This window comes from Oncorhynchus kisutch, linkage group LG24, assembly GCF_002021735.2.
Source record: "Oncorhynchus kisutch isolate 150728-3 linkage group LG24, Okis_V2, whole genome shotgun sequence".
NCBI lineage: Eukaryota > Metazoa > Chordata > Actinopteri > Salmoniformes > Salmonidae > Oncorhynchus > Oncorhynchus kisutch.
The window spans coordinates 9,038,130-9,059,622 of record NC_034197.2 but is presented as its reverse complement, the minus strand read 5'-3'; the positions used below and the strand labels follow the sequence as shown (position 1 = coordinate 9,059,622).

The window sequence follows — 21,493 nt, the reverse complement described above, 5'->3', positions numbered from 1 at the left end:
GAAATGGTCATTTGGGCCACAAAATCAACATTTTGCAATGGTCATCTCAGTCTCTGGGTTTGAGCCCCATTGAAAACCTATGGTTCATAAGCGCAGATGAAGGATATCAAGGATCTGGAAATATTCTGTATGGAGGAATGATCCAAGATCCCTCCCAATGTGCTCTCCAATCTCGTAAACATAATTGAAGGTATTGGAAACAGGGGTGCCAATACTTTTGACCCATATCTTTTTGAGCAAAAAATGTATTACTTGTACAGCTGAAATGTGTCTTCCGTCTTTAACCCCTCTGAATCAGAGAGGTGCGGGGGGGCTGCCTTAATTCACATTCCATGGCGCCCGGGGAACAGTGGGTTAACTGCCTCGCTCAGGGGCAGAACAACGGATTTGAACCTTGTCAGCTCTGGGATTAGATCCTGCAACCTTTCAGTTACTGGCCCAACTGTCACGACTTCTACCGAAGTCGGCTCGTCTCCTTGTTCGGGCGGCGTTCGCTGATCACCGGCTCTCTAGCCATCGCCACTCCATTTCTCATATGTCCATTTGTTTTGTCTTGTTCCGTACACACCTGGTTTTCATTCCATAATCACACTGCGTGTATTTAGTCCTCTGTTTCCCTCCATGTATTTGTGTGTAATTGTTTATTGTTATGTGAGATGTTCACGCTCTACTTTTGTTTCATGTTCCGTGTTTTTTGGGGAACTTTGAAGTCATTTTGTGACAATTTCTTGACCGGAATAAAAGTGCGCCTGTTAACTCTACTCTGTTCTCCTGCACCTGACTTCGCCTCCCGTACTCAGACGTAACACCAACACTCTAACCACTAGGCTACCTGCCGGCCCAACCACAAAATCTCCTTGTTTTTTTTACAATTGTATTAGTACAAAGAATATACAATCACTCAGTATTTGTACAACTAATATTATATCGTGTTTTTTGCTCATCTTTATCAAGGGTGCCAATCATTTTGGACCTGAGTGTATATGTTCATGAGAATGACTGTGTGTGTTTGGCCCTATCAGGAGCTGAGGCAACATCTGGGTCACAGGCTACAGCTGAACGACCTGCTGATCAAACCAGTACAGAGGATCATGAAGTACCAGCTGCTGCTCAAGGTAACACACACAGACACATGCGCATGCGCACAGACAGACGGGCGCGTAAACCTGCACGACGATAAGGTCGAATTCAATGTGGGAATGCACATAAAAGATGAGTGGCTATTTGAACAAGTCATGAACATCTACCTAGTGCCAACCTTGTGCCTGTTGTACCTCTCTCTGGTATTCAAACTAATAAAACACCTCCCAGATGTCTTCACCTTACATAGCATTGACTCGTAAACCTTGAACGCTCTTGACTCCATGCTGTGTTTACGTGAACAGGACTTCCTCAAGTATTACACCAAAGCCGGGATGGACACAGAAGAGCTCGAGGTGGGTGTTCGTCTGATACAACTCATGCCATTACACTGTATCTACCATTCATCTACTATATAAACTATCTAGGAATAGGTGATGACGAGAGGCAAGTGTGAGGCTGTACGCTGTCTCTGTGCTATTAAGGGTTCTTTCTAGTCAAACAACCTGTATTCAGTAGTTGCTTGATTTAAATAACTTTCTCACTCTCTCTCTCTCCTTCACCATCACAGAAAGCGGTAGAGGTTATGTGCTTTGTGCCCAAACGCTGTAACGACATGATGAACGTGGGACGACTGCAGGGCTTCGAGGTAAGGCACTGCACCTGGGTCTCTCTCTTTCAAATACAGCTCTCACGCAAGCAAAATATTGTACTGTAAGCCAGTGTTTCCCATACCTCTTCTCGAGTAACCCCAGGCCCAGCCAGTCAATGTATTTGATGTATTCCAGAACTGGCACTGTTGACTCAACTAATGAAAGGGCTTAGTGATTAGGTGACCATTTGAATCAGGTCAGCTACTTCTGGAAAACATCAACTAAGTGGACTGGCTGGGGGCTCAAGGAGATATTTGCAAAATACTGGTGCAAGCCATAAGTAAGCCATGTAATCAACCCCTATTCTCTTTTCACCCTGTGTCTCTTCCCTTCATCCTTCTCTTTCATCTCCAGGGTAAAATCACGGCGCAGGGGAAGCTGCTCCAGCAAGACACTTTCACAGTGGCGGAACAGGACAGCAGCTTCCTGTCCAGAGCCAAGGAGAGGCGGGTCTTCCTGTTTGAACAGCTGGTCATCTTCAGCGAGCCAATCGACAGGAAGAAAGGATTCTCACTTCCTGGTTACACCTTCAAGAGCAGCATCAAGGTAGGTCTCTCTTCTTTCCAGATTTGTTTTCCTCCTCTTTTCAGATTAGATTGGATGCATTACCTGCATAGGCTTTTAACCATAAGGAATCTAAACTAATTTCAGTCCCCAGATAATGAATTGCATGACTGATGCAAACAAACACAGCGTTTCTCCAAATCTAACATTGTGTACAAGTTCTTGAGTGTTCTTGGAAGCCTTAAAAGCATCTGTGTCTGTTTTATTGGTGAGCTATTAAATGACCCACACTCCAGGATGTCTTTCCTCCTTCCACCAGATGGTAGTCAGATGTGATTTGTTCCCGGTGGATGGAATGTTACAGGAATGTTCAAATAAAAATGGTGGATTGTAACATTACTGGAACATTCCGTTTGAAATGCATGCATTTGTGCTAAAGTATGTTTACTCAGCAAAATCTACTCCGAAGTAAGCTGAATTTGGACACGTTTGTTGAGTAAAATTACAAATTCATGTTTGATCAAAACAACTCAAAACAAAACCCAACATTATTGTATTTCTCAGCAGGTTGATTTTCAGAATTGTTTATTTCAATACCTGTGTTTTTGCATGTTTTTGCACTTTGATTAGTTGATTAATCTTATTCTACACAGACATAAATAACATACATTTTTTCGAAAGTACCGTAAACCTCAATTAATAGCCTGAGTGTTTATTTGCTTAAAGGCGCAATGGAATTAAAAACAAGTTCTTCCTGTGTTTTATATTTCCACACAATGAGGTTGGAATAATACTGTGAAATTGTGAAAATGATAACAATGCCTGTTTAGTGTAAGAGCTGTTTGAAAAGACCACCTGAATTTTCTTCCTGTTTGGTGGGATGGAGTGTTGGCCTTCCATGGTGACATCACCATGCGGAATATTTGTTAATAGACCAATAAGATAGAGTGATCCAAACTCTCTGCTAATAATAGCTCATTTTCAGTATTCCCATCCTCACTCAGACCACTCCAAGACAGTCCTAGCTAAATACTTGCTTGAGAAATTGCCCTTTTCTAAACAATTTTTTTTTTGGACCATTTTAATTGAAAACTATCACAGTAAGGTACTTAATTGTTACCCAGAAATGATTTGATAATGAGATAAAATGGCTGCATTGGACCTTTAAATCACACAAAACAGGTGCTTATCAGAGACAGACTTCTATTTGAGCCAGGCGTCTATTTCCTTAATGCACACAGCTGTTGCTCATTTGCATAGTTCATTGTTTAATTCCAGCAACACTTACAGCAGTTGAATCAATTTCTTAATCTTCGGCACTAATGTGTAATCATTTACACACTGTGCCATGTTTCTTGTTTGTCTTAGTATGCCTCTATACATTTTTATTTATTTTTAATCATTGCCTTGACAGAATAAGCATTACAGTCTTTGACTGTGCATTTTCGGCAGTTCTTCCTTTTCGCCACTAGAGGGCAATCATATGATTTCTAGGGGTCTGTACTCAAATCAAATCAAATTTTATTTATCACATACACATGGTTAGCAGATGTTAGTGCGAGTGTAGCGAAATGCTTGTGCTTCTAGTTCCGACAATGCAGTAATAACCAACAAGTAATCTAGCTAACAATTCCAAAACTACTACCTTATAGACACAAGTGTAAGGGGATAAATGTACATAAAGATATATGAATGAGTGATGGTACAGAGCGGCATAGGCAAGATACAGTAGATGGTATTGAGTGCAGTATATACATATGAGATGAGTATGTAAACAAAGTGGCATAGCTAAAGTGGCTAGTGATACATGTATTACATAAGGATGCAGTAGATGATATAGAGTACAGTATATACGTATACATATGAGATGAATAATGTAGGGTATGTAAACATTATATTAGGTAGCATTGTTTAAAGTGGCTAGTGATATATTTTACATCAATTCCCATCAATTCCCATTATTAAAGTGGCTGGAGTTGAGTCAGTGTGTTGGCAGCAGCCACTCAATGTTAGTGGTGGCTGTTTAACAGTCTGATGGCCTTGAGATAGAAGCTGTTTTTCAGTCTCTCGGTCCCAGCTTTGATGCACCTGTACTGACCTCGCCTTCTGGATGATAGCGGGGTGTACAGGCAGTGGCTCGGGTGGTTGCTGTCCTTGATGATCTTTATGGCCTTCCTGTGACATCGGGTGGTGTAGGTGTCCTGGAGGGCATGTAGTTTGCCCCCAGTGATGCGTTGTGCAGACCTCACTACCCTCTGGAGAGCCTTACGGTTGTGGGCGGAACAGTTGCCGTACCAGGCGGTGATACAGCCCGACAGGATGCTCTCGATTGTGCATCTGTAGAAGTTTGTGAGTGCTTTTGGTGACAAGCCAAATTTCTTCAGCCTCCTGAGGTTGAAGAGGAGCTGCTGCGCCTTCTTCACGATGCTGTCTGTGTGGGTGGACCAATTCAGTTTGTCTGTGATGTGTACGCCGAGGAACTTAAAACTTACTACGCTCTCCACTACTGTTCCATTGATGTGGATAGGGGGGTGTTCCCTCTGCTGTTTCCTGAAGTCCACAATAATCTCCTTAGTTTTGTTGACGTTGAGTGTGAGGTTATTTTCCTGACACCACACTCCGAGGGCCCTCACCTCCTCCCTGTAGGCCGCCTCGTCGTTGTTGGTAATCAAGCCTACCACTGTTGTGTCGTCCGGAAACTTGATGATTGAGTTGGAGGCGTGCGTGGCCACGCAGTCGTGGGTGAACAGGGAGTACAGGAGAGGGCTCAGAACGCACCCTTGTGGGGCCCCAGTGTTGAGGATCAGCGGGGTGGAGATGTTGTTGCCTACCCTCACCACCTGGGGGCGGCCCGTCAGGAAGTCCAGTACCCAGTTGCACAGGGCGTGGTCGAGACCCAGGGTCTCGAGCTTGATGACGAGCTTGGAGGGCACTATGGTGTTAAATGCCGAGCTGTAGTCGATGAACAGCATTCTCACATAGGTATTCCTCTTGTCCAGATGGGTTAGGGCAGTGTGCAGTGTGGTTGAGATTGCATCGTCTGTGGACCTATTTGGGCGGTAAGCAAATTGGAGTGGGTCTAGGGTAGGGTGGAGGTGATATGGTCCTTGACTAGTCTCTCAAAGCACTTCATGATGACGGAAGTGAGTGCTACGGGGCGGTAGTCGTTTTGCTCAGTTACCTTAGCTTTCTTGGGAACAGGAACAATGGTGGAACCTCTTGAAGCATGTGGGAACAACAGACTGGGATAGGGATTGATTGAATATGTCCGTAAACACACCAGCCAGCTGGTCTGCGCATGCTCTGAGGGCGCGGCTGGGGATGCCGTCTGGGCCTGCAGCCTTGCGAGGGTTGACACGTTTAAATGTTTTCCTCACGTCGGCTGCAGTGAAGGAGAGTCCGCATGCTTTAGTTGCGGGCAGTGTCAGTGGCACTGTATTGTCCTCAAAGCAGGCAAAAAAGTTATTTAATCTGCCTGGGAGCAAGACATCCTGGTCCGTGACAGTGCTGGTTTTCTTTTTGTAATCCGTGATTGACTGTAGACCCTGCCACATACCTCTTGTGTCTGAGCCGTTGAATTGAGATTCTACTTTGTCTCTATACTGACGCTTAGCTTGTTTGATTGCCTTGCGGAGGGAATAGTTACACTGTTTGTATTCGGTCATGTTTCCAGTCACCTTGCCCTAATTAAAAGCAGTGGTTCGCGCTTTCAGTTTCACGCGAATGCTGCCATCAATCCACGGTTTCTGGTTTGGGAATGTTTTAATCGTTGCTATGGGAACGACATCTTCAACGCACGTTCTAATGAACTCGCACACCGAATCAGCGTATTCGTAAATGTTGTCGTCTGACGCAATACGGAACATATCCCAGTCCACGTGATGGAAGCAGTCTTGGAGTGTGGAATCAGATTGGTCGGACCAGCGTTGAACAGACCTCAGCGCGGGAGCTTCTTGTTTTAGTTTCTGTCTGTAGGCAGGGATCAACAAAATGGAGTCGTGGTCAGCTTTTCCGAAAGGAGGGCGGGGCAGGGCCTTATATGCGTCGCGGAAGTTGGAATAGCAATGATCCAAGGTTTTTCCCGCCCTGGTTGCGCAATCGATATGCTGATAAAATTTAGGGAGTCTTGTTTTCAGATTAGCCTTGTTAAAATCCCCAGCTACAATGAATGCATCCTCCGGATATATGGATTCCAGTTTGCAAAGAGTCAAATAAAGTTCGTTCAGAGCCATCGATGTGTCTGCTTGGGGGGGAATATATACGGCTGTGATTATAATCGAAGAGAATTCCCTTGGTAGATAATGCGGTCTACATTTGATTGTGAGGAATTCTAAATCAGGTGAACAGAAGGACTTGAGTTCCTGTATGTTGTTTTGGCCACACCACGTCCCGTTAACCATAAAGCATACGCCCCCGCCCCTCTTCTTACCAGAAAGATGTTTGTTTCTGTCGCCGCGATGTGTGGAGAAACCAGCTGGCTGCACCGTCTCCGATAGCGTCTCTCCAGTGAGCCATGTTTCCGTGAAGCAAAGAACGTTACAGTCTCTGATGTCCCTCTGGAATGCTACCCTTGCTCGGATTTCATCAACCTTGTTGTCAAGAGACTGGACATTGTCGAGGAGAATGCTAGGGAGTTGTTGAATGGTTTTGTGCTTGCCAGTTGGCTAGCAGTTCTCAGCTGTTAGTAGCCAATAGCTAGCAGTTTCTTACTTGCCCCCCAAAATGTATGATTTCCATCATTTTCTAGTCATTACTGAAGTATTTAATGTAACAAATAAAACATTAAACCTCATGGTAACTTCGTAAATAATTCATTTAGACCTGGCATTTATTTGAAACAGGCGTTTATTTGTTGAAATTTGTGCCATTGCCCGGTTATTAAAAAGAGACAGGCGGCTATTTGAGACTCTATATTTAATTTAAGTTTTACGGTAATCTAATCTGTTAGTAGTTTGATTTATTGCACACTTTACTGAGATGGCTGTTCTAGTTGGATTTGGGTTATTTCAATATCAATCTTCCCTGTCCCCACACCGTCAGTTATTGTGTATGCAGATTGCGGTCGATTAAAAGTTCCAATTGTTGAATATCCTCACTCTGACTGGATTCAAATAGTCTCTACACATGGCATGCCAGCATAATGTGACTTGCAGGCTTGATGTGGCCTGTAAACCAGGAGTTTCAGACCACTGTGTAAGGGTATATCTAGGCACTCAAAGAAATACCTTATAATATATGTAATGTATTTTCATAAAGAGTTTGATTTTAAAGATAATATATTCATTTAGAAATTAACTTCAAGGCTACATTAATGAAAAGCATTAAAGTCATGGGTGGTAACTACAATTCACTCGAAAGGCAAGGCACTCTGGGAAGTATGCAAATAAAGTCGAATAAATTCAAAGTTGAGTGAACATTCATTTCAACTTGAGAATGTACGTTGGTTCAGCTACACTCTTAGAAAAAAAGGTTCTATCCAGAACTAAAAAGGGTTCTGTGGCTGTATCCATAGGAGAACCCTTTGAATAATCCCTTTTGGTTCCAGGTAGAACCCTTTCCACAGAGAGTTCTAGATGTAACCCAAGAGTTCTACCTGAAACCAAAAAGTGTTCTACTTGGAACCAAAAAGGGTTATCCTATTGGGACAGCCACAGAACCCTTTTGGAACCCTTTTTTCCAAGAGTGTATATGCCCACATTTTTGCAAACTCACAATCTTATTGCAGCTGGTTGCCTTACAGTTGTATATTGAATCAACGTCTTCTTCTTTTTATAAAGTGCAGGGTTGCTTTTCCAAAATGTGTAGGTTTCCCAGAAGTGCTGGTTGGTCATTCAGAATTCCCTGCTTATTCCATCCTCATTCTGGGAATCTTACAACCGGAAAATGTGGACATTTTGGGAAAGTTGCAACCCGGAATTATGCAACACTACAAATACCTGTGCTTTGTTCCAGGTGAGCTGTCTGGGGGTTGAGGCTCCAGTGGAGGGGGAGGCGGGCCGATTGGTGCTGACCTCACGGGGGGCTGACGGGACTGTGGTGAGATACGTGCTGCAGGCCGCCTCCCCAGAGGTCTGCAGGGCCTGGGTCAACGATGTGGGACAGATCCTGGAGAACCAGAGGAACTTCCTCAACGGTAGGATCGCAGAAATACTGATAGAAAAACACAACAGCTTTACTTTCAGGATTCATATCTAACCCCATGCTGCCAACTTCCTCAATGGTAGGACAGGAGACACAGACAGACATCTTCTGCACAGTAAACAACCACTTACTTTTACTCATGTCTGGCCTTTCCCACTATTCTCGGGTGCTGAAGATGTGGATGTCGACTAAAGCAGCCCCCCGCACCTCTCTGATTCAGAGGGGTTGGGTTAAATGCGGAAGACACATTTCGGTTGAATGCATTCAGTTGCACAACTAACTAGGTATCCCCCTTTCCCTTTCCCTTTCAACTTCCTCAACGGTACAATTGGAGACATACTGGTGGAAAAACACAACATCCAGGAAACTTTACTAGTCACACGTTTTACGTTTGGCCTGGTGCAATGTGAGCACTGAGCAGTAACGTTGTCCAAAAGCAGTTCAGTACCAAGTCGACTTACACAAACAATAAAACCACAAAGACCAACGCTAATATTTTGACAAACATTGTGTCCCAAAATGAAATGTTGCCTGGTCTAAATCCTCTCTCTCTGTCTTGTACCATGAATTCACCTAGCCCTCCAGTCTCCCATCGAGTACCAGCGCAGAGAGGGAACCAACAAGTCTAACAGCCTGGGCCGGAGCATGAGAGCCCCCCTGTCTTCGGCCAGCAGTCCCCTGCGCCCCCACTCCTCAGCCTCCATCGACCGCCAGCGCCTGCCCTGGCTCCGGTCCTACAACACCTCCCTCCCCACCCTCTACCTGCCCAGCCAGGGGGGTCAGGGAACGGGCCTCCAGGGCCCCGCTGAGACACACACTCCCCGGGAGGTAAGGTCACACTGTATATACACATAGACAACACACACACACACACTGCCGGAGGTAAAGGGCCCAGTCACACACACATACACTTCAGTGACCTACAGCAGTCAGGGGCCAAACATTGTGCTTCTGTTTGACCACAAACAACGAGACACTGCCATCCCCGTTTAGCTTGCCGGACTGGAATGTGCTCCAGCCAAGCCTGACCGAGTGTACACCCCCCCCCCCCCCCCCCCCGAGAAACTTTTTTCATGCAACAGTAAAGAAAAAACAATCATCTGTTGGCTATCAGCTCTCAGTATCTAATGTTTAGTGTGTGTGTGTGTGTGTTTGCAGTCTCCTCTGGTCAGTAGGAACTCGCAGACAACAGTCTCGCCATCTCACGTCCAGCTGGCTTTCACTGACCCGTCTGGTCTGTCTCACTACTCTCAGACCCAGACCTCCCTGCAGTGCCAAGCGGGGTCCAGCGGGCTGCGTAGCACACAGGTATACACACGCACAGACACACAGACACACATAACGTGCACATGCACACAAGCATGCGCACGCACACAGCACGTAGCACAGAAATAAACACACGCAAGGACACAAAACGTTTCTTATAAACCTATTCTCCATTATGGGAACGCATGCTGTAATTACATGATTTACATCTCAATCTGCTCTTTAGGTTTATTGTAGGCATGATTTATCACTGACGTCAACAATATGAATAGGAAAACAAACAAGGGGAATCTGCTGGTGGACTAAATAAGAAATAACGGTTGATTGTATGGCGGAATAATGATCATTCTTATATGGTCATTTATGTTCATTAAAATATGAAAGGCTTTAGTAAATGGCAAACATATGTACAATAGAGGGGGAACATAAAGAAGGAATCTGCGTCAAAATGATAGTCGGGCTACTACTTCCTCTGTTGGCCAAACAGAAGAGAGAATTCTTTTTCAGAATGAAAAAATAATAATTTGGAATATTGCAGAGGAGTTTTGTCTGAAACAAGACGTAGAACCAGAAATCGTATCCTGTTGTTGGCCGCTGTTGAGTGTCTTAACCTTGGACCTACCCATTAACTACACAACCCTCTGTTATCACTATGCACTTGTATCAAGTATAGACCATCTCTGCTTGCACTTAGCGAGTGGAGCCAGACATACCTATTTGTTCTGACTACAGGCAGTTGTTCTATGTATTCACTCGGGCTGGATGGGTCCTATGGGTACATAAACAGGAAATAGCCTGACCCAGACACGGAAGTCAGAGATGCCGATCAATGGCCTAATTGTTCTTTCTCTCCCTCTCCCTCTCATGGTGGAATTTGCACATTGTGTTGTTGTGACGGATATATTGTCAACAGAAAAACAAACCATATTATGGCTGTCGCTGACATATACTGATCAAGAATATAAACGCAACATGTAAAATGTTGGTCCCATGTTTCATGAGCTGAAATAAAAAGATCCCAGATGCACAAAAAGCTTATTTCTCTTAACTTATGTGCACAAGTTTGTTTACATCCCTTTTAGTGAGCATTTCTCATTTGCCAAGATAATCCATCCACCTGACAGGTGTGGCATATCAAGAAGCTGATTAAACAGCATGATCATGATACAGGTGCACCTTATTTCTGGGGACAATAAAAGGCCACTCTAAAATGTGCAGTTTTGTCACACAACACAATGCAACAGCTGTCTCAAGTTGAGGGAGCGTGCAATTGGCATGCTGACTGCAGGAATGTCCACCAGAGCTGTTGCCAGATCATTTCATGTTAATTTCTCTACCATAAGCCACCTCCAACGTTGTTTTAGAGTATTTGATAGTACGTTCAACCGGCCTCACAACCGCAAACCCAACTGTGGGTTTGTATAAAAATAATTTCTCAACAAACTGTCAGAAACCTTCCCAGGGAAGCGCATCTGCCTTCTCGTCATCCTCACCAGGGTCTTGACCTGACTGCAGTTTGGCGTCGTAACTAACTTCAGTGTGCAAATGCTCACCTTCAATGGCCACAGACACGCTGGAGAAGTCTGCTCTTCACGGGTGAATCCCGGCTTCAACTGTACCGGCAGATGGCAGACAGCGTCTGCCATTGAAGGTGGCGTCGTGTGGGCGAGCGGTTTGCTGATGTTAACGTTGTAAACAGTGCCCCATGGTGGCGGTGGGGTTATGGTGTGCGCCGGTTTAAGCTACGGACAACGGACACGACTGCATTTTTATCGATGGCAATTTGAATGAGATCCTGAGGCTCGTGGACGTGCCAGTGGACGTGCCATTGCTCCGCCGTCCTCACCGACAATGCAAGGCCCCATGTTGCAAGGACCTTTTTGTTCAGCGTAGTAGCTCATTTGAAAAACATCTTTATTCGTTAACGTTTTGCCCTAAATACCCCCTAAAAAAAAGATATCTACTGACATCTAAGATTTCTCCCCAGAGTTATACACAATGGCTAAAGTGAGGCATATGCCTCTCTTCGGGAAAAATGGCTATTTAAGCTACATTTCATGAAATTTACCTATGAAGTTGTAAACATATTTGAATCTGTGTCTCCTCCTCTCCCCCCAGCAGAGCGCAGGAGAGGGCTGCATTACCAGGGGCCTGCCTGGTGAGGCTGTACCTCCTCCTGGATCTGTCTCTGGTCCATTGGCCGGCAAGCGCTCCAGCAACCTGGCCCAGCTCAATGAAGATGACCTATGAACCCTGACCCCTAGGAGGAAGGAGGTTCACGGACCACCACAGCTACAGAGAGAAAGAAGGAGAGCCTCCTCTAGGCTTACCATATGTTGATGCTATCGTTAACTTAAGGGTCCTTTTGAAGGTGGATGGGGTGCTTCTGTAAGGAGCAAGGACTGGATGGAGACTGCTCTTCTGGACTGTTGCTACTGCTTTTTCAGACTGTTACCCGGCGGTTCACCGACAGTCTGAGAGACATAAACCATGGTCCTAATGGAATATACAGTATACGCCTTTCATCTGATTTTTCTGAGCGATGTGATTTGAGGTTGAAGACGTGCCTCTGCATGGCACCACTAATGGGTGGCACCCAGCTAGATGTTGCAATGGCTGAGGTTACGAAGGACACTCAATGGACATTAGGTATTATGAGGACTTTGCTTGTTTCATTATGAGGACTTTGCTTGTTTCATTATGAGGACTTTGCTTGTTTCATTATGAGGACTTTGCTTGTTTTATTATGAGGACTTTGCTTGTTTCCTTTTCCATTTTGGAGAATTTCTATACAGTATATATTGTGCTGTCTGTCAGGGGGCTGTGGGATTTGTTCAAAGGAAGAAAAAAAATGTCCATTCCTGATTGGGGAGGTCACTGGAGAAGTGTCTGTGTGTGAGTGCGCATGCTGCAGGCATGTGTGTGTGCGTGTGTGCGCAACATGCGTCTGTGTGTGCATGTGTGGGTGAAATGCGTCTGTGTGTGTGTGTGTGTGTAAATATGTGCGTAAATTGTGTGTGTTCTTGTGTGTGTGTGTGTGTGTTGTGTGTGTGTACAGGATTGGCGGCTTCTCTTCTTGTAAACAAACATGGATCTGAGGAGCTCTACTTTTCATTCGACTCTCTTTCTACTTTTCTCTCACACTGCTGGATTCTTCCGACAACTACTTCTATTCTCAGGCTGTTTAAAACATGAAGTCATTCCTCCACTGAGCGTATACAGTGCGTGACTCTCTGTAGACACTGAGGAGAGAGGACGGGATAACAGCAAATGCATTTGATCTGTATATATGTGGAACATTGGATTCATCTCTCATGGAACAGAATGGTTCTTACCGCAGAGAGTGTTTCCGGTGGATGAGAACGAGAGAACTCTCCCATGTTCTCTTATTCTGTTTGACCCGAAGTGGTCTCTTGTTTGATCTGGAGATTCCAGACTAAAAAGGAGTGAGGGAGCCGCCTGGAGACACTCTACAGGCATGACGTCACTCTACTGTCACTTCAGACTTAATGATCTTTCCTTTGATTCCTTCTCTGCTCCCACCCTTTCTCTGTCTCTTTCTCTAAAAGTCAGAGAGAAGTGAGGACATGATTACGTTGGGAGAGAAGAGACGGGGAGAGGATGGGTGGAGAGGACACAAGGAATCGAGGAAAAACTCATTGAGATGTGGCGAGAGTGGTGGCCATGCCATAGCCAGCCTGACGAGAACGCTAGGGGACGGAGACCGGCTGGTATTTCAAACATATGTTTTTTGATGACAGGAGACATGAAGGGCTGGTATTGAAATGTGGTATGGTGTCACACAGTCTGTCACTGAAGTCCAATGGCGATGTGCCACAGCCTTTTGCTGTATCCAATAATCTCTGCTGGCTCTCGCTACTCCAGCACGTTAGTACACGCCATACACCTGGCTCAGGCTTACATCTCTGGTTCTTAGATAAAGGACAGCAGTTTAGAGACAGTTAACTACTTGGGTTGTTGCATCAGTTGACACTGTGGATATCAAGTGCTTCATCTGCATGCTCTGTGCTCATCAAAGTGAGACTTTTGCCAAAGGCGGGTGATTTTAGTACTTCATGTACTTCGGTTCATACTGCTACTCTAATATATTGCCAACTGTTGTTTTTGGTTTTTTTTACACATCAAAAATCAAATACATGTAGTTGTGATTTGTTTACTTCAATGCCCGACCTTTCATCTTCTGAATAGAACAACAACAACAAAAACGACTGTAAAACGAGAAGAGATAGAAGAGATGATTTCAGCTCTTGGTGAATTCTTCTCTGTTACCAGTAGAGGTCAGTGTAAGGCTTTCAAATACAGATGGCATTCATTGGAGATTAGACAGCTGCATCAACGATCAATGTCTTCAAGTTACAATGCCCCCTCGAGCTAAATCTGTTTAAAATATCTAAATTACAGTGACTGTTTAAATTCAGAACATAAAAAGTTTGGTCCCGAAAACTCCATCTCAACTCCCCAGTGCTCGTGGACTAAGGGGTGCTGTTTGTAAATTGGACGTCATAGTGACGATTATTGCTCTGGCATTTTGTGCATGTTACTTAAATATGAAGAATACCCCTACAGAAATGAAGATAACTAAAGAAGAAGAGCAGGATAAGGGCTATAATGATGCCATGTTTGACTGAATAGAAATGGTTGTATTATATCAAATAAAAAGTATTTGAATTAAGAATTGTCTATTTTATGTCATTTCTGAAAGTATATCCCTTTAACATTGAGATGATCTGAATATATATCGAAATATATCACGAGTATTAATACATGGGAATAATAACCAATTCAGATTTATATTATTTTATCCTTATTTTACCAGGTAAATGAACTGAAAACATATTCTCATTTACAGCAATGACCTGAGGAATATTTACAGGGGAGAGGAGGGATGAATGAGCCAACTGGAAGCTGGGGATGCTTAGGTGCCCATGATGGTACAGTTGAAGTCGGAAGTTTACCTACACCTTAGCCAAATACATATAAACTCAGTTTTTCACAATTCCTGATATTTAATCCTAATCCTAGTAAAAATTCCCTGTTTTAGGTCAGTTAGGATCACTTATTTAATTTTAAGAATGTGAAATGTCAGAATAATACTTTAGAGAATGATTTATTTCAGCTTTTATTTCTTTCACCACATTCCCAGTGGGTCAGACGTTTACATACACGCAAATAGTATTTGGTAGCATTGCCTTTAAATTGTTTAACTTGGGTCAAACGTTTCGGGTAGCCTTCCACAAGCTTCCTACAATAAGTTTGGTGAATGTTGGCCCATTCCTCCTGACAGAGCTGGTGTAACTGAGTTAGGTTTGTAGGCCTCCTTGCTCGCACACGCTTTTTCAGTTCTGCCCACAGATTTTCTATAGGATTGAGGTCGTAAGTTGATCTCTATGAGACAGAAGGCGTCTCCTTCCTGAGCGGTATGACGGCTGCGTGGTCCCATGGTGTTTATACTTGCGTACTATTGTTTGTACAGATGAACGAGGTACCTTCAGACGTTTGGAAATTGCTCCTAAGGATGAACCAGACTTGTGGAGGTCTACAATAGTTTTTCTGAGGTCTTGGCTGATTTCTTTAGATTTTCCCATGATGTCAAGCAAAGAGGCACTGAGTTTGAAGGTAGGCCTTGAAATACATCCACAGGTACACCTCCAATTGACTAAAATTATGTAAATTAGCCTATCCCTGCTTCTAAAGCCATGACAACATTTTCTGGAATTTTTCAAGATGTTTAAAGGCACAGTCAACATAGTGCATGTAAACTTCTGACCCACTGGAATTCTGATACAGTGAAATAATAAATTAAATAATCTGTCTGTCTACAATTGTTGGAAACATTACTTGTGTCATGCACAAAGTAGATGTCCTAACCAACTTACCAAAACTATAGTTTGTTAACAAGACATTTGTGGAGTGGTTGAAAAATGAGTTTTAAATGACTCCATCCTAAGTGTATGTAAACTTCCAACTTCAACTGTATGAGAACCAGATTGGGATTTTAGCCAGGACAACGGGGTATATATATTCTAATCTGAAAATGAACCCTAAAAGGAAAAAGGGCCTAACCCTGCTCATATATACAGAAATAGCAAGGAGGAAGGTCCCACCTTTTTAATTCTAGTGCCACATACCCCAGCCTAAACTAAAGAAAGTACCCTTCAAACAGCCCCTGAAGACAAATGCTGCTTTTCGATTGTAACACCAGTGTTACACTAGTGTATACACCCTTATGTTATACTAGGGAAATTGTGTTTCCATATCTCGGGCTGACAGTGAGGACCTGTGAAAAGCAGAATCAACAACCTTTTGCATGATCAAAACAGTTGCTTTGTGAGAAGGTGTTAAAGTTCCCTGTTAGCCATTGTAATGTAAATGACAGCTGAAAAGTCACAGTAGGCCTGGCTTTGGCCCCAATTCAAAGCAGGTCCTCGGGAGCCATGGTCAAATGAAACACGGGTGCCGGCCATGTAGAGCCTTTTGGGTAAAACTCTGTGTGGAAATGTACAAAAGAGATAACGCCTGGACAAGAAGGGACACCAGAAATCTGTTCTTCAGAATAAACACTCGCCCTGGTCCTGAGCTGTAGAGTAGAGCAGGTCTTGATTGTAAGATGCCTGGGATATATGCGTGCAGGGGGTGGAGGGGGGGGGGGGGGGGGGGGGGTATAAAGAGTATTAACTTTCACGGGGCTAAATCAAAGGGAGTTCCTATCACCAAGAGGGATTGTTAGTTGGTTAGTTCCCCTCAGAATAAAAGGTCACCCTAGGCAGTAAAGCAGGGCTGAACGTAACACAACTGTGATATATAGGAACTGGGGGGGAGGGGGGGGGGGCTGGAAGAGAGAGGAGTGAGAGAGGTATTCACTTTCAAAATCAAAGGGCTTTCCTGTCACCACTGGGGGGGGGGGGTCTGAGCAACAGGGGTCCTATTCACGGGGGAGTCCCGTCGAGTGGAGGGCCATTGCATCTGTTGTCTCAATCTCCTCCATTCAGAGAAAGAAAACAGCCATTAAAGCCACATGACTGTGAACTTGATTGCAGAAGGCCCACCCCAAACTGCCCCGTCTCCCACAAACAGCCCCCGTCCCCAGTCAATGGTGGTCTCTCCGTGTTTACTTTGAGGTGTGAAATCTTTGAACATCCCCTCCACTCCCCCATTTTTAAGAGGTGTTTGTTTCACACTTCAATGATACAATGACCCACCAGCTGTATTCTGAATGAATACAATGAAATTACATTTGAATGAAACGTTAGATATTTTGGTTGACTAGAATGCCATTCACTGCATTAGGTGGAAGAAGGCATAAATAACATTTGAGTCTCACACTATCACTCTGAGAAAATAACACATAACATTGAATATATATTTGCTTTAGCAAGGAATTCCCATTTATTAAAATGTACATGCAGTCTTAACTTCAATGAAGTTGTCTGTGAAAGTGATACATTATTTACAAAGTCTTCCAACAAATTGTGGTTTGTACACATAGGAATGGCAATTCACATTCTGATTAAATAACAAGAATCAATTTCAGCAACAGATGAAACTGAGATAGGGGTTTATATATCCATGAATAAAACATTATAACACTGATCCCACAATCAACCGTCAGATCAATATATACATTTGGCCAAACAGCAAATGTCTTAAAATCAACCTATATGTGGTATACTTCATTCAGATACATTTTCTTCCTCATGTAATTCACATTCCATTATCAAAAATGTTTCTGAATTCCAGATTCTAAAAGATGAAACGTGCAGAAAGTGGATCACTTGCATGTTACATAAATTTGCTGAATGATTTATATTTCAATATGACAAATTAAATCAAAAATAAAATGAAGACCTCGGAATTCTTATTATGACTATCTATTCAAGCTGCTATCCACTTTACTACTTAAAAACAGTCTTCGTTTTGAAAAAAAAAATCGATCATACTGTATATTCAATTATGTACATACACACTGGTTTTTATGTTATTTTTGGACTTTTTATTACTACTTCTTATTTTTGGACTTTTGTAGTTGGCATTTGATTCTTGATTGATATTATGGTACTGCATTGTTGAGTTAGCAAGCAAGCATTTCACTGTACCGTGTGCACGTGACCAACCAAAACTTTGATTTGATTTGACCGTGGACATTGACAGCTGATTAATGTGGGAACCAGGTTATAATGTCACCATCAAAGGTAAAGAGTGGCTACCCCCTTGCTATGGGAGATCCTTTTTTGTGCGACACCTAGAAATGCCCAGTGAAGGCTCTGTGTCCATATCACAATCCTGAACCTTGCCACTCGATTTGCTTCCCTTGTTGTGAAATACCTCTCAAAAGCGTTTTGTTGACGGGCTGAAAATGGTCACGACTACAGAGGTTAATAGTCTATAGGTTGTCCTTGTGGTCCGCACCACTCTCCCTCGGAGGATCTGTGGCAGTTACAGTATCATCACATATTGCAGTCTCTTGGCTCTATATAGAGTCTATTGAATCCCCCCCTCTAGTCTGTTCTACTCTCTCTTGATATTGGCCAACAGAGAGTCCGACGTGTTCCCACCAGACCGGCTCTTCCTACTCTGGTGAGTCTTGACGTGTTTGGAGAGGTGGTCGCTCCTCATGAACCTCTTCCCGCACTGCTGGCATCCGAACCTCTTCTCCCCGGTGTGTGTTCTGAGGTGGCGCTGTAGCTCGTCGGAGCGTGTGAAGCTCTTCCCGCAGAACAGCCAGTTGCAGATGAACGGCCTCTCCCCGGCATGCCAGCGCAGGTGGGCCTTCAGGTGAGACGTCTTCTTGTACACCTTGCCGCACTCTGGGATATGACAGATGTGCAGTCGTTTCTTGCCAAACTCGAGTCCCCCGCCGTTGGCCTGGCAGTTGGGGCACTTACAGCGACGGCAGCGGCGTGTGGAGGATAACAGGCCCTTGGAGGTGCCCTGTAGGAGGGCTGCGATTTGGGGCTGGTGGCCCAGGACCAGCTGCCGGCCCAGGGAAAAGGGGTGGTGGTTGGTGGGGCTTCCGTGGCCAGTGGTCTGGGGGAGGCTCCACCAGCCCTGCTGGCCCTCCTCCCCTACATGGTGTTGTCCGCCGGATAGATGGTGCCTGGCGGAGGATACAGAGTTCTGAAAGAAGCCGGGGAAGTTTTGTCCCACAGAGACGCCATTATGCTGGGGGTAGTACTGCGGCCCATTGGGACCCTGGCTCTGGGATGAGAGGACCTTGACGGGGGAGAGCTCGAAAGAGTAGGCGGAGGGCGGCTCGGCCGGCGGAGTCAGGGGCAGCTCGTGGTGGTGGTGGTGATGGTGGTGGTGATGGTAGAGCGCGTGGGGGTGAGGACCCAGGCCAGAAGGCAGACTCTGTCCAGGGCCAACAGGGAACTGGACCTTGGGCACCGCGAATGTCATCTGATGTGCGGCTGCAGTGAGACTAGAGGCGCTGAGACTAGAACTAGGGGCCACCGCCACCTCGTTGCTCCAGAGCTGGAACATCCCGGAGGCTGAGCTCACCCCCACCGCCCCCTCATAGGGGAACTGGGAGCTCTCAGAGCCCACCGTGCCACCCACCTGCCAGGCCTGGCTACAGGTGGTGGCCAGGAAGGACAGGGCGTTGGGGGCTCCCTCTGGGGACGAGCTGGGGGTCCGGTCCTGGTGGAAGATGGATAAAGAACATAATTCACTAACTCACACTAATGACCCAGGCTAATCAATCTATCACATTTTTTCATAGAGTACTTTTTTTTACATCACATGTTGTCACAGGATGCTTTTACAATTTGTCTGGTGAAACTTCAGGAATCATAGCAATTCAAGTGATTATTGTGTATTTAAAAAATGTATTGTGTGCAAATAACAGTAATTTCTCACATGGTACTTTTATTTGTTCTTGAATATCAGATACCAGAAGTTTTACATATACAAATGACTACAACTATATCATGATACAGTTTCTGTGCAACTTAAAACTTCCTAACACTCTTTCATTCTGTCAGGTTTGAAAATAATAAAACGTTGACTTAGCTATAAACGGGACAGAGAATACTGAACATCACATTTTAGAACTCTGCAGATTTATTAACCTTGAACAAATTATTGCCGCACATTTATGCAGACGCAATAAACTGTATAGAAGTGCCTATATTGATTCGTATCAAAACGATTACAAACCTGTAAAAAGGTGTGTAGAAAGTTGTCATTCCGTTGTATCGTCAGCGCAGCCATCTGTCCAAGCGCTCTGTGTCTCCGCACCTGCAACACGAGCTGCGCGGAAAGGCAGCGATGAACGAGTTTACCAGGGAAGGTGCGCGGTGTCGATGGAGAGAAGCGCAGCAAGCACCCGGGTATTGGATTGACCCTGAAACTAGAAACAGTCCTATCCAGAAACAAAGTAATCCTGTGTCATGCAAGGCAAGTCTCCGGTCCTCAGTCCGCTTGGTTACAACGCTTAAAATGGTCTGACTCCGAATGAATGACCAAACTAATTCCAGTTCATGTGGGTCCTCTTTTCAGTCACCAGCAGTCGCATAGAGCCACAGAGCAGAACCCTTCTTTGAAGTGCAAAGTGAAGGAGAGACTATCGCAAGAAATCCTGTGGATTATTTCAAAGGCAGTTGCATGAGTTGTATCTTGTCTTTATAAAGAGGCAAGGTCCTCTCAACGGGGTCTCCATGAGAACCAGTATGGAGAGGAGATGTGAGGAGGGGAGTAAGGGAGGGGGGGGGGGGTTGATTGGGGAGGAGGGGGTTACATTGATAGTTGGTTGACGGAGAGGGTTGCTCATAATTTGCACTCAATTTCAACCAAATGCTGACCTTGCAAAACAACTCCTCCCTCAATTGTTCTGAAAAACTTTGAGGCGTGAAAAAGGTATTTAGTAATATCGTACAATTTGAGGGAGGGATGTGCTCTCGATTTTCTCTGCATATAAACTGCATATCAACGCGGATTTTGTTAAATAAATGGGCAACTTTATTACACGTGTAGGCTATTACTATTATTAATAATACGCCTGATCGTAATAATAAGCATCACCATTTGGCATTTCTGCACATAACATTATCAATATAGTTTAGAAGACAGAAAAATCTAAAACAAGATCACTCCATTTATTATTGCCTACAGTGCTTGGAACAACACAATTTGCATGAATGGAATAATAATAATTATTGTGCATTCTAAATATAATATTCTTAAATTGCTGAACTCTATCAGCAATGTCTACAGCGTTTGCAACATCGCTTGAAATTAAGTGGGGTCTTTACTTGTTATTTGATCTTCATGATAAGCAGTTCATGAGCAGTTACACGCGAAAATACATGGCTTAAATTCTATTCAATGCACCAAAATGCAAAGCTATTTTGAGATGAGATGAATCACCCATCACAGAGCATTCAGAGTCAAATACATTGGTGATATATCATACCGGGGTGGAGAAGGGCAATACATGATCAAATCAAATATGTTTCATAACAGAAACAAATACAACGCTTTTAAACTTTGTCCTTTCAGTTCTCGCTCCTTTTTCTCACGGTTACACCTTCCCAGGCTTCACTTGGGACCAGACTGTAAAGAATGTCACATCACCCTCATGACCATAACATTACATGTTTTCCCTCACAAAGCTAATTGATAAAACCTAATCAAAGCCTCCCCAGTACTCACTGCTAGGTGACACGTCAAATAGGTCCTGCCCTGCGTGACTCCCTCACCCTTCAGGGTCAAGGAAAGGCCATTACAGATCTACTGCATTAATACATGCAGATTGGGAGAGTTAATCTAATTCTATAGATCTGTTAACCATTACAAAGTTAAGAGCTTAAATTCAAATCGGGAGCTCTGCT

At 44.2% G+C, this 21,493-nt stretch overlaps 2 protein-coding genes across 6 annotated transcripts in view; one reads left to right on the top strand and one right to left on the bottom strand.

Moving 5' to 3' along the window:
• LOC109869141 (rho guanine nucleotide exchange factor 25) overlaps positions 1-14,340 on the top strand; it is a 134,766-nt gene extending 120,426 nt beyond the window's left edge. For 2 of the 5 annotated variants that reach the window (XM_031803853.1, XM_031803852.1), the window contains 8 exons: positions 1,023-1,115; positions 1,386-1,436; positions 1,652-1,729; positions 2,088-2,279; positions 8,190-8,370; positions 8,956-9,206; positions 9,537-9,686; positions 11,763-14,153. In XM_031803853.1, the coding sequence (XP_031659713.1) occupies positions 1,023-1,115; positions 1,386-1,436; positions 1,652-1,729; positions 2,088-2,279; positions 8,190-8,370; positions 8,956-9,206; positions 9,537-9,686; positions 11,763-11,894 (1,128 nt within the window). In that variant the 3' untranslated portion in view covers positions 11,895-14,153. Of the gene's footprint in view, positions 1-1,022; positions 1,116-1,385; positions 1,437-1,651; positions 1,730-2,087; positions 2,280-8,189; positions 8,371-8,955; positions 9,207-9,536; positions 9,687-11,762 lie in introns of all 5 variants that reach the window. The other 3 variants (XM_031803851.1, XM_020459051.2, XM_020459052.2) reach the window with 3 other exon arrangements.
• Positions 14,341-17,029: 2,689 nt separating this feature from the next.
• On the bottom strand, positions 17,030-20,320 carry sp5l (Sp5 transcription factor-like). Its single transcript, XM_020459057.2, has 2 exons — positions 19,821-20,320; positions 17,030-19,301 (listed from the first exon to the last, which is right to left on the bottom strand). Exons 1-2 carry the CDS (start codon positions 19,872-19,874, stop codon positions 18,171-18,173), a joined length of 1,185 nt encoding a protein of 394 aa, XP_020314646.1. The 5' UTR covers positions 19,875-20,320; the 3' UTR covers positions 17,030-18,170.
• Between the last annotated feature and the right edge of the window lie 1,173 nt (positions 20,321-21,493).

Coding starts and splice junctions, on each gene's coding strand:
- sp5l (XM_020459057.2), bottom strand. CDS start 19,874: ATGGCTGCGCTGACGATACAACGGAATGACAACTTTCTACACACCTTT. Junction 19,302..19,820: donor TTCTACACACCTTTTTACAG/GTTTGTAATCGT, acceptor ATCTTCCACCAG/GACCGGACCCCCAGCTCGTC.